At 42.6% G+C, this 14,833-nt stretch overlaps 2 protein-coding genes across 4 annotated transcripts in view; one reads left to right on the forward strand and one right to left on the reverse strand.

Moving 5' to 3' along the window:
* The window catches only part of LOC129857599 (integrin alpha-8-like), a 62,112-nt gene extending 58,261 nt beyond the window's left edge, over positions 1-3,851 (forward strand). Inside the window, exon 30 of the mRNA XM_055926029.1 lies at positions 25-3,851. Within this exon, the coding sequence (XP_055782004.1) occupies positions 25-111 (87 nt within the window). The 3' untranslated portion in view covers positions 112-3,851. The remainder of the gene's footprint in view (positions 1-24) is intronic.
* On the reverse strand, positions 3,762-13,427 carry LOC129857600 (hemojuvelin-like). 3 transcript variants are annotated; one of them, XM_055926032.1, is made up of 5 exons: positions 13,131-13,427; positions 9,560-9,706; positions 9,092-9,249; positions 8,411-8,928; positions 3,762-6,257 (listed from the first exon to the last, which is right to left on the reverse strand). In XM_055926032.1, the coding sequence occupies exons 3-5, from the start codon at positions 9,186-9,188 to the stop codon at positions 5,592-5,594; spliced, it is 1,281 nt and encodes a 426-aa protein (XP_055782007.1). In that variant the 5' UTR covers positions 9,189-9,249; positions 9,560-9,706; positions 13,131-13,427; the 3' UTR covers positions 3,762-5,591. The 3 variants fall into 3 exon arrangements, with proteins under 3 accessions (XP_055782007.1, XP_055782006.1, XP_055782005.1); XM_055926031.1 differs by having other exon boundaries at positions 13,121-13,427; XM_055926030.1 differs by lacking the exon at positions 13,131-13,427 and adding an exon at positions 10,053-10,476.
* Between the last annotated feature and the right edge of the window lie 1,406 nt (positions 13,428-14,833).

The raw sequence follows: 14,833 nt of genomic DNA on the forward strand, positions 1-14,833 counted from the left end.
ATAACTTAACCCTCTTTTCCTCAGTGTGGGTTTTTTGACCGGGCACGGCCGCCAGCGGATGACGTGTCAGACCGTGAGCAGCTGACCTCTGACCAATTAGCAGACGCCTAAGAACACCCACTGGTGCCATGGAGACCAGTTCCTGATTCGAGGAGGCTGTTTGGGATGAGTTCCACCTCTTGAGTGAAATTCAACTGAAATGAGATCTGCAGGCAGACTGCAAACTCACAGATCAAAGGTTATTTACCCCTTTTAAAGCTGATCTGACATCAGTGAGTGGACTGCAAACTCACAAACCAAAGGCTGAAGTGCCATTAAGACTGGTATTCAAATAGCACCAGAGAGACTGGGAACAATGCACACAGACGGAACTACATACATTAACACTATTTAAGCAAACACAATGACTTGGATGTTTGAGGCCTCAAGACAAGTAGAATGGACTCTGGTTCTAACCCTGCTTGTAGTTGAATATGTTTCTATGCACCGCTTGCCTCTGTGGGTTAGACTACTTGGGGATCTGTATGGTTGGATAATTCAGTTGGAGTTAACCAGCCTGGCTTACTTCAAATGAAGTTACCATCTGATGTCAGTGACTTTGTGTCCGCCTGCTTTCACTGTTAAATACATTCCATCATTGATCAATCACACACATGCACACACACATGAATACACACGCATGCACACACACACACAAACACAGGGGGCTGTATATATCTATGGATGGTGTATGTGCAATATTGGGACATTCTGTGTGATACTGAAGCTTGTTTACACTGGTATTATTTTATTAGAACTTGATGTTCAAATTGTTTGTGTATATTGTTTAGTTAGTATACTATTGTGTATGTGAGTGTTTTTGTTGGTATATTAGTGTATGTGCCTCCAGAAAGTATTCAGAACCCTTAACTTTTTCCACATTTTGTAATATTACAGCCTTATCCTAAAATTCATTAAATCGTTATTTTCCCTCATCAATCTACACACAATACCCCATAATGAAAAAGCAAGAACAGGTTTTTAGAAATGTTTGCACATTTCCTAAAAATAAAAAACTTAACTATTACATTTACATATGTATTCAGACCCTTAACTCAGTCTGGGGTCCTAACCTGTTTCAGAGCGCTTTTCATCAAGGATCTCTCTGTACTTTGCTCTGTTTTTTCCCTCGAATCTGCCAAAGGTGCTTCAGCAAAGTACTGAGTAAAGGGTCTGAATACTTATGTAAATGTGATATTTCCGGTTTTCTTTAAAAAGAAATGAGCAAAAATGACTAAAAATCTGTTTTTGCTTTGTTATTATGGAGTATTGTGTGTAGATTGATGAGGGGGGAAAACTATTTAATCAATTTAAGAATAAGGCTGTAACATAACAAAATGTGGAAATAGTCAAGGGGTCTGAATACTTTCCGAAGGCACTGTAAGTGTTGAAAGAGAGCAGTGTTTATAACGGGTCCAACTGTTTAAAAAAAAGAACGTGGGACTGGGCTAAATACAAAAGGAATTGCATTAACATTAGCATTATACAATGTGAGAGGTTTAGGCCTAGATTCAATCAGACCCATTGTTAATCGGCGCTAGCCAACACCCCACAACTAGCCGACACCCCCAGAATGATTCCAAACACATTTAAAAAGAAAGGGAAAGTCATTGAGTTACATATCAGAAAACACAACACTAAAGTATACAACATAATATTACTTCAATACAAAGCAAAAATGTAATAGCCTAACAATGTCAGGTGATTAGGTGATCTTCTAGGCCAATATAGCAGTAACCTCAAGGGCTGGCGGGGAGGCCAAGAGCACTAATCTGGAGGAAGGTGATCCTTTAGGTCTATGTAGCAGTAACCTCAAGGGCTGGGGGTGGGGACAATAGTACTAATAGGATATCATCAGGTCCCAGCTGAAATAAAATGAGTTGGTTGAGCCTTGAATGGTCTACTTAATTTTGTCTAATTTTAGGAAAATGAGTTGGGCCAAAGAGAGGCTGAGGGAGGATTGATAGATCCAATAGAATCCAATCCAATAGAATCCTTCTGCATGCCAACAGGGAGGCAAAGGCAATGGCATCTAGCTGTCTATTGGTCAGGGAAGGATTGTTGTTTGGTACTCCAAAAATGGCCATTTCTGCACTAGGCTGCAACTCAATATCCAATGCTTCAGAAAGGGTTTTAAATATAGTGGACCAGTAGTCTGCCACACGGGGACAAGACCAGAATATGTGAGTCAAATGCACCAAGGAACTTTTACACCTGTGACATGTACCATCAATATTTGGGTAGAATTTGGAGAGTCTGGCTTTACTGAAATGGATACACTGAAGTACCTTAAACTGTATAAGGCTGAGCCGGGCACAAGAGGAGCTTCCATTTACCCTAAGTAAGGCACTATTCTAGACTTCGTCCGAGGTCTCTCAACCAAGTTCCTTTTCCCGCTCAGATCGAATTTTATTAAGTGACGGGTTATCAAGGGACATGATTATCAAAAAAATAAATACATGTGGAAATACCTAAATACTCTTGAATGGGGTAATTACATTTGATAGCGAGGTCATCAAAATTGGCAAAGGTGCCATCTATATAAAGGTCACTAAACTTAGTAAGGCCATTCCTCTGCCACAGACTTCAAGCTGAATCTAGATTGACTGGAAGGAAGAGGTGATTATTATATATAGGGTTTTGAATAGAGAAATCACAGAATTTAAAGTGTTGACGGAATTAAGGCCAAATTTTAAGAGTATTGACAACAATTGGATTGGATGTATAGCGCAAAGCTGAAAGAGTAAGATTGGAGGTGACTAAAGCTGACAAAGAGTTAGAGAAATAGGAGTTGACTTCTGTTTGACACCAGTCAGTTTCTGGGGTGCGACGCCAGTAAACAATATTTTGTATATTCGCTGCCCAGTAATAATACATAACGTTAGGAAGGGCTAGTGTGTTCTACCTCTCTGGAGGAATGCTTTATGTATTCTTGGACTCCCACCGCTCCCCCCCAAAAGATATAAGCTTATCCACTAAAGTGAAAAAAGGCTTGGGTAGAAAAATAGCTGATGTTTTGGCAGTGTCGGAGGTGTAACTGCATTAGAGCAGTCAAATTGGTGAGCAGCTGCTCTTGATCACTGTCATGAAGCCACACCTTCCCACTGGCGTTAGAAGTTCAGAACGAGAAAGTGTAGGCTATATAGAAATCATGACGCTCTAATTGAAAATCATTCAACTATGAGGCTTTCTTTCAGCCTAATCGAGGTGAAGATTTCATCTCACATTCTCGTGTTCAAATTTGTAAACAAGGCTACATGGGATTTCTCTTAATGCGACGCTGTGCAGCCAATGGTAATGTCCGCTTTATGGATAAACCAGGAGCCGCTTGTGGATTTGGCAGCTCTAGCGCAGTTACACCGCCAAAACAACCACTATGCAGATGTTTGCTGAAGTGGATCTGATTGAATAGAGCCATTAGGGAGTAAGGTTCAAACTTAATTTCAATTTACTCCACTTCTAGTAATTCACAGTATGTAAATATGAAGGATTTTTGTCACAAATTTGATTTTTTTTTTTTTTTTTGTACTGAAGAATACTGAAAGATTATTGAAATAAAGTGTCCTTAATTGCCAAGTCTACATTTTATAATATTGTTTAGTGTGTTCTATCTCTCTGGAGGAATGCTTTACGTATTCTTGGACTCCCACCGCTCCCCCCAAAAAGATATAAGCTTATCCACTAAAGTGAAAAAAGGCTTGGGTAGAAAAATACTCGCTGTCTCTTATCACTGTGTTTTTATTGTGAACAATTGTTTTTATTGAATCACATCATAACCAATACAATCAATAAAAAACAATACAATTTTTTTATTTGTTTTCTCTCCCCAATTTCATGGTATCCAATTGTTAGTAGTTACTGTCTTGTCTCATCGCTAAAACTCCCGTACGGACTCGGGTGAGACGAAGGTCGAGAGCCATGCGTCCTCCGAAACACAACCCAACCAAGCCGCACTGCTTCTTAACACAGTGGGCATCCAACCCGGAAGCCAGCCGCACCAATGTGTCGGAGGAAACACCGTACACCTAGCGACCTGGTCAGCCTGCACTGCGCCCGGCCCGCCACAGGAGTCACTAGTGCGCGATGAGACAAGGATATCCCTACCGGCCTAACCCGGATGACGCTAGGCCAATTGTGCGTCGCCCCACGGACCTCCCGGTCGCGGCCGGCTGCGACAGAGCCTAGGCTCGAACCCAGAGTCTCTGGTGGCACAGCTAGCACTGCGATGCAGTGCCTTAGACCACTGCGCCACCTGGGAGGCCCTCCCCCCCCCCCTTTTGATCAACCCCCACTGCCCCTCCCAACTATCACTTTCTACATTGACCTATTCCATCGACGAAGCTAAGGTGGGTCAAGAATGGACTCATTCCAGCTATCACAGAAGCAACAACAGGAATGCTGGGCAGTACACCAGAGAAGACATCTGACATCAGAGGGCAGAAGAGAGCTGCCAGTCACAGCGAAGGAGAACTCAACTCACCTAAATGCTACCTCAGTAGCCCCTCCAGAGGAATACTGCAGTTGTATTGGACATTTCAAAGTACACAAAACCCCAGTTAGGGTTGCTCATCAAAAATACACACTCAGGACATTATACAGACCATTTTTGGGTCTTTGGGAAAAAAACTATAAAATTTAATAAAACTCACAAAGGGAAATATATTAGAATCTGTAGGTATAAATATGTTTTATCCTTGTCAGACATCACATTATTACATAGAAGGCAATTTGAGATATTTTCCATAATTTGGAAAACAATATATTCTTGTCATTTACTCCTTGCATGATCTCTATTGCTTTAGAAAGATGGTATGAGTAACTTTGGGAAGATATCTTTTTTACTTTGGCAACTAGGTAAAAATATGAACAGGATGAACAATACATTGTAAACATTGTCTTACAAATACTGACATATGAACCAAACGTACATTCAAAAACAGTCCCTTATGAAATGAATCGAGACGTTATTACAACTCACTGCATACCAAATGTAGACACACTAAGATGACGTAATAAATTAGTGATAAATGAGTTTCTTTACAAAGGATGAAACCACTGTAGTATTATATTTACTATAAACAAACCACTAACTTCCCTCCATGATAAAATAAATGGAAAATAACAGAAGGTGATACAAAAAAAGAGTTGAAGATGCCATTTACTGTCTGGATTTGTGGAATTACGCAATAGGCCGCAGCATGCCATCCTCTGTGCTGAGACGGATAATATATCTTGTCTTAATACATTTGGCTCAGCATAGTTAAGGGATTAGAATCAACACAACTAGTGTCAGGCTTCAAGAGTTCACTTCTATCCTCACTGAGAGCACTCACCTGTATTTATTCCTATCAACATCGGCTTCTCCTGCTGGAAGAAAATTAATAATTGAAACATTGACCTCTGTAACCAGTCACAATGCCACAGGGTTCCAACCAGTCAAATGGGATGCCTGTTGTTTATGAAACAAGGCCATCAAGTATGAAGAAAGAGCATCTGCTCGGTCAGAGTCAGTGTGGCTAATGCTATGCCCACAGCTCCTACCAGTCACTAGTTCATAAACACTTCCCCGTCCACAGAGCCACCAGACGCTCTGATAGGACAGCCACAGCCAGGATCAGAGGCAGACATGGGCTACTCCTATCGGCCTTGCCCACCAGTATCAGATGCACCTTATTGGGGTCAGAGATCATTCCCCGGGCGTCTTCCAGTGCCGCCACGGCCGCCGTGCTGGAGTTGAGGTCCCCTGTGGCCAGCAGGTCAAACAGGCAGGCCTGGTAGTAGATGTCCCTGGCAGGGAGGAGGGCTGCACAGTGGGCATGGGCTGCAGCAGAGGGCTGGCTGGAGGAAGAGGAGGAAGAGAGGGAAGAGGAAGAAGAGGGGCTGGGTAGCGTCTCTAGGCGCTGTGAAGGTGGGCAGCCATACACACACAGCTGCAGGTCCTGCTCGGGGGTGAATGATTCAGCAATGGCGCGTGGCGAACGTACTGACAGTCCCAGGGACCGCCCACTCTGACGCACCACCAGGGTGGTGCCGATGTGGGCGGCACGGATCTCAGCCTGGTGCCCAGGCAGATCAGAGTGGACGCTCAGGCTGTGCTGGCCCTGCCTCTCCCCGCTGGTCACTGAGCCGTCCACGAAGGCTGCGGGAACGTTGTCCAGCTCTGCCTGGTAGATCTGCTGCTCGATACACTGGCGCCAGTTCTTAAAGATGATGGTAATCTGGTGGAGAGACACCCCTGTTGTTACACATATCCTTCCAATGAGCTAGACGTACGTATGCAACTTTATTTATGTACAGTCGTGGCCAAAAGTTTTGAGAATGACACATGATTAATTTCCACAAGATTTGCTGCTTCAGTGTCTTTAGATATTTTTGTCAGATGTTACTATGGAATACTGAAGTATAATTACAAGCATTTCATAAGTGTCCAAGGCTTTTATTGACAATTACATGAAGTTGATATAAAGAGTCAATATTTGCAGTGTTGACCCTTCTTTTTCAAGATCTCTGCAATCCGCCCTGGCATGCTGTCAATTAACTTCTGGGCCACATCCTGACTGATGGCAGCCCATTCTTGCATAATCAAGGCTTGGAGTTTGTCAGAATTTGTGGGGTTTTGTTTGTCCACCCGCCTCTTGAGGATTGACCACAAGTTCTCAATGGGATTAAGGTCTGGGGAGTTTCCTGGCCATGGACCCAAAATATCAATGGTTTGTTCCCCGAGCCACTTAGCTATCACTTTTGCCTTATGGCAAAGTGCTCCATCATGCTGGAAAAGTCATTGTTCGTCACCAAACGGTTCCTGGATGGTTGGGAGAAGTTGCTCTCGGAGGATGTGTTGGTACCATTCTTTATTCATGGCTGTGTTCTTATGCAAAATTGTAAGTGAGCCCACTCCCTTGGCTGAGAAGCAACCCCACACATGAATGGTCTCAGGATGCTTTACTGTTGGCATGACACAGGACTGATGGTAGCGCTTACCCTGTCTTCTCCAGACAAGCTTTTTTCCGGATGCCCCAAACAATCGGAAAGGGGATTCATCAGAGAAAATGACTTTACCCGAGTCCTCAGCAGTCCAATCCCTGTACCTTTTGCAGAATATCAGTCTGTCGATGTTTTTCCTGGAGAGAAGTGGCTTTTCTGCTGCCCTTCTTGACACCAGGCCATCCTCCAAAAGTCTTCGTTTCACTGTGCGTGCAGATGCACTCACACCTGCCTGCTGCCATTCCTGAGCAAGCTCTGTACTGGTGGTGGCCCGATCCCGCAGCTGAATCAACTTTAGGAGACGGTCCTGGCACTTGCTGGACTTTCTTGGGCGCCCTGAAGCCTTCTTCACAACAATTGAACCGCTCTCCTTGAAGTTATTGATGATCCGATAAATGGTTGATTTAGGTGCAATCTTACTGGCAGCAATATCCTTGCCTGTGAAGCCCTTTTTGTGCAAAGCAATGATGACGGCACGTGTTTCCTTGCAGGTAACCATGATTGACAGAGGAAGAACAATGATTACAAGCACCACCCTCCTTTTGAAGCTTCCAGTCTGTTATTCGAACTCAATCAGCATAACAGAGTGATCTCCAGCCTTGTCCTCGTCAACACTCACACCTGTGTTAACGAGAGAATCACTGACATGATGTCTCCTGATCCTTTTGTGGCAGGGCTGAAATCCAGTGGAATTTTTTGAGGGGGATTCAGTTCATTTGCATGGCAAAGAATTGAATTCATTCATCTGATCACTCTTCATAACATTCTGGAGTATATGCAAATTGCCATCATACAAACTGAGGCAGCAGACTTTGTGAAAATTGATATTTGTGTCATTCTCAAAACTTTTGGCCACGACTGTATAAAGACCTGTCATGCATTGTACATAGTTATATTTTAAAGGTCCAATACAGTCGTTTTTATCTCAATAATAAATAGTTTCTGGGTAATAATTAAGTACTTACTGTGATTATATTCAATAAAAATTGTTCCCCCAAAAATGATAGTTTCTTGGCAAAAAAACTATTTCTCAAGCAAGAGTGGGGAGGGAAAAACTGAAAACTAGCTGTTATTGGCAGAGAGGTTTAGAACTCTCTTTCTTATTGCTGTATTAACTAATTTACTGCTTGGTGATGTCACCGGGCATGCCAAAACTCCATCCCACTGAACAGGCAGAAATTTCAGATGGCCTTTTCAAACGGCTCTTACACTAAAAGGGCCTTATCATAATTTCCACAATTTTACAGTATTATTCAAACCTCAGGGTGGAAAATCACATTTTTGACTGCACTGGGCCTTTAAGAACGGAACGTAAGTTGTATAATTAAAAATATATATCTTTTATAAATTATAATTTACTGTATATAATTTTAGAAATGAGGCCTACCGTGGTGAGAGCCGTGGCATATGCCCCTCCTCTCATGGGGGCGCTAGTTGCCTGTACGTATAGATACTCATTATCTATCAGTGGCCAGGCCCCTTGTACAGCGCACGTCTGGAACTCATCACGGAAGGTGCGAACATGGGGATCCCCGAATACCCCACAGTGGAGATAGTCAGGGGTCCGGCCCTCGCGCTGGAGGTAGCCCTTCTCGTAGATGCAGGCGTCCCCAGAGATGGGGGCCTGTGGCAGGGGCCGGGGCTGAGCGGTGGGGCCTGTCCTGGGGCAGCTGTGCTGGATGAGGAGATCCTCGATGCCCTGCACGGCCGAATGGTAGGCCAGGTCGCCCCGGCAGGCACGGGCCATGCGGCGGGTACACATGGCGTAGGAGCGGAGGGCGCTGCAGTAGCCCGCATTTCCCCCCTCTCTGCTGCCTCCTCCTCCGCCCCCTCCGCTGCCCCCAAGGTCCAGGGTGACAGCTACAAAGTCAGAGTTGCACCTCAAGATGCGACAGGATGCCCATACTGAGGGAGGAGGGAGAGAGGTGGAAGCTCCAGTTCATATATCACAACTTGACAATAGTAGGAGCAAAAATATGTCTTTCCATTGAGCATGTAACAGAAATATCACATTTGCTTGACATTATTGGGAAGTTTGAAGACAATAGCTGTGGATCATAGAAAGTACCTTGCAGGCAGCACAGGTGAAACAGTAGCAATGCCACTATGACGCTGCGTTTCCATGACAGCTGTGAGTAGTGGCTGCAGAGGGCCAGTGTCCCCATCCCCTTCCAGCCTCAGGCCGAGGGCTGCAGACCAGGCTCAGGCTCAGTACAGGGGCTACAGCTGCAGGCAGGACACAGATAGAGAGAGACATTACACACTGTGGCCTGTAGGGGGAAACCCCCCACCACTACCACAGGCACAATCTAGGCTCAACTCCAGTAGACCATTTGTCAAGATAGAGAGCAATTTGTATTGAATACATTATCAAATGCATATTGTAATATTTTATCATATAACAAGCGGATCACAAGATCTATGTATTTATCATACCTAGTTTGAAAGCAAAACACAATATTTACAGTCAGAGTAACACGTGAAAAACAATACAGAAAGATATCATTGTATGTAATTAAGTAGATGTAGTTCATACCTTTTTGAATAGATGCTAACTACTTTTTAAGACTGTGTGTTTGTGCAAAACGATCTCCCACACTCTTGGAACCCATCAACAGCACTCAGACTGAAGTCAACGCCGTTGTGCTTGGGTATGGACAAGATGAGGGCAATGGAGAGAAAACTGTTGACAAACAAACATTCAAGAATCAGAGAAAAGCAACACCAGCGGCCACCATTTGGTCACATTTAGGAATAGGACCAATAATTTGATCAACAGTCTTAGTTTATGAGGGCAGTCTTATCCACCTGACCACTGGTCAGAACATATCATGTTTGAAGCTGCCATAATAATAGTCCTATAAACAGCAGTATTTACATTACAGAGCGTAGGTTTCCATACAGTAGATAAACTGCCCAAGTAACCTAACATCTGTGGTAACCATTGGCATAGCAAACAATTATCTGTTAGTGTTGTGAAGCTAGGCTTGAGACAAAATATTGTAAAACAAAGAAAAACTATGGCTTACCATGTGTGCCACAGCACTAAGCATCAAAACCCAATTTTGTTATATTTCAGTTCTTGGTATAAAGCAAGCATTTACCCATCAAAGCTAGGCTACAACAATGTTGGTCAATTGGGCATTTTGCAATTTGGACTCTTCTCCCTTTTCTGTTTGCCAGTGGAGAAGAACAAACAAGGGCCAAAGAAAGTGGGTAAAACAAAAAAGCTTCTCTTTGTCAAGTCCAATTTAGTAACCAAAAGGATGGCATTATTGTATTTGATTTATGTGTGGAAAGATCAAAGTTTAAGGAAAGGTGTAGGCCTACATTCCGGTAAGACCTTCACAGAGCGTATGTGCATTTCATAGTAAAACCTTAGGCAGTACAAGGCATTCCTAAAGCATTGGTGCCATTGGAAGTGTGCCTTTGAAAGCGACATGGCCTGGGCTAGATTGAACCATGTGTGCAGTGCGTTTGTGTGTGGTCCTCTCTCTCTCTCTCTCTGAACCTACACTAAAGTCTGACCTTTATTACAGTTTGGGAGACCTGTGCAGTGCGCCAGGGAGAAGGGGTATGAAGGGGGGGTTACGAGAGCAGCAGGGGCAGAAATAGAGCATGCTAAATATACCAGACTCTCTCTCACACCACCCAGCCCCTTTCCTTCATGTGTTCCCCTGGTCTGAAATAGTCAGGGCTACAAGGCAGAGGAGGGAAGGGTAAAGCAGGTGTGCCCAACGGCAGTTCCAATACCCAGGGAGGGAGTGGCTATGGCTACTAGCTGTCACAATCAGTCTTCAATCAGACACATCTTCAACTTACATTATCAAATTAATCTTATTTAACTGTATTCCAACTAACAGCAGCAGTGTATAGCACTGCTTCAAACCGTGCTTCTGTTTTCAACGTTTTTCAATGTCCTAGATTGGTCTCCTTTTGTTGTCCAGTGGGCATTGTGTTCACTAGTGTAGTGGTTGAGGTCTGGAATGTCGGCCAATGGATTCTGATGCAGCTGCACTTTTGGAGTGGGGGTGTATGCCCACGCCCCCCTTCTTCTTCTTTTTTGCACTGCTTTGAAAATCCCGGTGACCTCCCTCTGTGCACAGTCCAACAACACTGACAGGGTCCTGTTTGTTCCATCCATGAACAGCAAACAATCACTGTGCATACACACACAGACAGTCGCTTGTGAATTAAACACCAATACGGTACTACCTTTAGGGCAACACTGCACCCATACCCTTGTTTAACCACAAAACCCTAACTCCCCTTCACACACACACATTTGTTTTACTATTCTTGTGGGGTTCAAACCTAGCCCTAACCCTTAACCTAACTCTAACCCTAACCTTAACCCAAAACCTAACCTTAACCCCAAACCCCTAAAACTAAACCTAATCCTAACTCCTAAGCCTAAAACCTTATTCTAACCCTAATTCTAACCCTAAACCTAAAATAGCCTTTTTCCTTGTGGGGAACAGCGAAATGTCCCCACTTGTTTAAATTTTCTTTGTTTAGGCTACTATCGCTATGAGGACCTCTGGTCCTCACATGGATAGTAAAACCAAACACACACATACACAACGTCACCATAGAGGTGGGTTGGTCACATGTGCGACTTAGGGATGTTTTTGCTCATGGCTTGGCCTGGAGTGACATGTCAATGTGGTTCTACATGTCAACAACAGCTCACGTAAAGACCAGTGGTTTTCACTCATTCATTAGATCAATCCCCAACTTGTACTGGACACAAAGACCACAAACACAGAGCAAGCTGTTGGTTGTTTGGCTCAACACAAACACAGAGCAAGCTGTTGGTTGTTTGGCTCCACACAAACACAGAGCAAGCTGTTGGTTGTTTGGCTCAACACAAACATAGAGCAAGCTGTTGGTTGTTTGGCTCAACACAAACACAGAGCAAGCTGTTGGTTGTTTGGCTCAACACAAACACAGAGCAAGCTGTTGGTTGTTTGGCTCCACACAAACACAGAGCAAGCTGTTGGTTGTTTGGCTCAACACAAACACAGAGCAAGCTGTTGGTTGTTTGGCTCAACACAAACGCAGAGCAAGCTGTTGGTTGTTTGGCTCAACACAAACACAGAGCAAGCTGTTGGTTGTTTGGCTCAACACAAACACAGAGCAAGCTGTTGGTTGTTTGGCTCAACCTCACTTGATTTATTGATGAATGAGACTTTAATGTGAATCCAATCTGTTTGTGTCTGCATGGTAAAGGTCAATGCACATCATAGCATCTTTGTATTTGTAATAGTGCAGCTCTCTCTCTCTCCGCTCAAGGTTTCCTTCCACCTGAAGTTTTCCTTCCCACTGTCACATGTCTTAACTGCATTTAGACCAGTGTATTTTGGACACTATTTTGAAAACATTCAAACAACTTTAGACTGATTGACTAATTGTATGATCTATTTTATTGATAATCTATCGATTGTACAAATCTATTGTATATTCTATCTATATCTATCAATATGACTTATCTGTGAAAGCATAGGATTGATTAAAACAATTTTTTTATGACAATCAATAGCTGTACTTCAGGACTATTCAGGGGCTACTATTACATTAATTAATTGCTAATATACAGGTATCATTCTATTGTTGTTGTATAACTGCTGATGTAACCTTAAATTCCACATCGCCAATGTCACCCAAGTGTCAGTCTACAGTACATGCCATTCTGCTGTATTTCTTGATTTACTCACAATGACAGGGAGTTTGTTCTAATATTAGGCCATGGAGAAAGTATTTAAAGCAACAAGTTCCATTAGGGGACAGAGTGAATTGTTCTATTCTACAATGTTAGAAAAAATATGTCCCAATCAAATAAAAACTTTACAGTTACTTGACCCAATCCATACATTCTTCATAGCTCACAATTAAATAGTAGTATCTACCGGGCACACTGACTAAATCAACATTGTTGCCACGTAATTTTAATGAAATTAGGTTTAACCAACGTGGAATAGACGTTGAATTGACGTCTGTGCCAAATGGGCAGGTAAATAATAGGCCACATTTCTGAATTGTGTAGCACATAATTAATTTAAGAATGAACCAGGCAAAGCACCATTCATATCCTCACCCAATCACACCTCTGCTGAAGCTCCGTATGAGACTCTGCGTAAATGTCCCCACCTCACTCGTTCCAACAGGAAAAAGGCGAAGTAGGTTATGCCTGCACTGACACCAAACTCCCACACTGTCCAAGTGAGCTGCCGACACTGATGTCCAGTCTCAAACTGGTTTCATTGCAAGCCGCTATTCCTTCGTCCCTCGTTGTCGGCTCTCAGATGAGTGAGATATTTGACAGTGTTTCTCCACGAGTGGTATAAATCACTCGCGACGAACACCTGCTGCTCGCGTAACAACTGTCCACTTGGGCGCACACTCTCCTAGGCACCGGGGGGCTATTTCAAACTATCACAGCGGCTCTGGCAACCTGTTCTATTTGCAACCTGTTGTTGCTAGTGTGTTTTCTTATTTTTATAGTGGGCCATTCTATATTTATTGCCCTCTTGGTTCGCAGGCTATCATAAATCCCCAAGAAAGTCGGTTCAAGCAGTTTTGACAGATATCGTAGCCAGTTGAGTAAAACAAAGTGTAGACTTTTGTCAATATTGCACTGGCTGGTCTCGGGGCAATTCGTATTATTCTGTGCATAAATCTTTGACACTCCATTTAGTATGATATATTATGCTACGTTATTCATACGAATAATAAGTCGTATCCCATCATTCCACAGGGCAAAAACTGGTTGAATCAACGTTGTTTCAAGGTAATTTGTCAAGGTATTGTGACGTGGAATCTATACTGAACAAAAATTTGAATGGAACATGTAACAATTTCATAGATTTGACTAAGTTACAGTTCATATAAGGTAATCAGTCAATTGAAATAAGGCCCTAATCTAGGGATTTCACACTACTGGGAATACAGATGTGCATCTGTTGGTCACAGATGCCTTAAACAAAAGGTAGGGTTGTATATATAAAAAACTGTCAGTATCTGGTGTGACCACCATTTAGCTCATGCAGCAACACATCTTCTTTGCATAGAGTTGATCAGGTTGTTGCAGTCATCATGCCAATTGCACATTCCCTCAAAACTTGAGAAATCTGTGGCATCGTGTTGTGACAAAACTGCACATTTTAGAGTGGCCTTTTATTGTCTGCAGCACAAATTGCACCTGTGTAATGATCATGATGTTTAATCAGTTTCTTGATATGCCACATCTGTCAGGTAGATGGATTATGTTTGCAAAGGAGAAAAATGCTCACTAACAGCGATATAAATACATTTGTGCACAACATTTGAGAGAAATAAGCTTTTTTGTGTATAATGGACCATTTTTGGGATTTTTAATTTCAGCTCTTGAAACATGGGACCAACACTTTACATGTTACGTTTATATTTTTTGTTCAGTATACATGGAAAATACATTGGATTTGAAAAAAGTAATCAACTGTTGTTTTTAGGGTGAAATTTTAACAAACTTCAACATTGACAAACCTTGTATAAAATATGTTGAATTTGTGCCTTTAAAACAACATCAGATCGTCAACTTTAGATCCATTATCAGAAAGAAATTATAATTATAAGAATTCTACAAAAATAGACAATATAATAGGCCTAAGGTTTCAACCTTTGATGTAAAGACATTTAGTGATATTGAATTTTGTTGGGTTGTCAACACAACCAAATGTCAACATTTGATGGAGGTGTATCTTCTGCTTGGATAATTCAATCTGTGCCACACTTTTGCAATACAATATATAGCCTATTAAGTTGTTAACAA

This window comes from Salvelinus fontinalis, chromosome 6 (assembly GCF_029448725.1).
Source record: "Salvelinus fontinalis isolate EN_2023a chromosome 6, ASM2944872v1, whole genome shotgun sequence".
NCBI lineage: Eukaryota > Metazoa > Chordata > Actinopteri > Salmoniformes > Salmonidae > Salvelinus > Salvelinus fontinalis.

Excerpts from the sequence above, each read along its gene's own strand:
- LOC129857600 (XM_055926032.1), bottom strand. The coding sequence starts at position 9,188 with ATGGGGACACTGGCCCTCTGCAGCCACTACTCACAGCTGTCATGGAAA. Across the intron at positions 8,929-9,091 it reads TCACCTGTGCTGCCTGCAAG|TATGGGCATCCTGTCGCATC; the intron begins GTACTTTCTATG and ends CTCCTCCCTCAG. Across the intron at positions 6,258-8,410 it reads ATGCCACGGCTCTCACCACG|ATTACCATCATCTTTAAGAA; the intron begins GTAGGCCTCATT and ends TCTCTCCACCAG.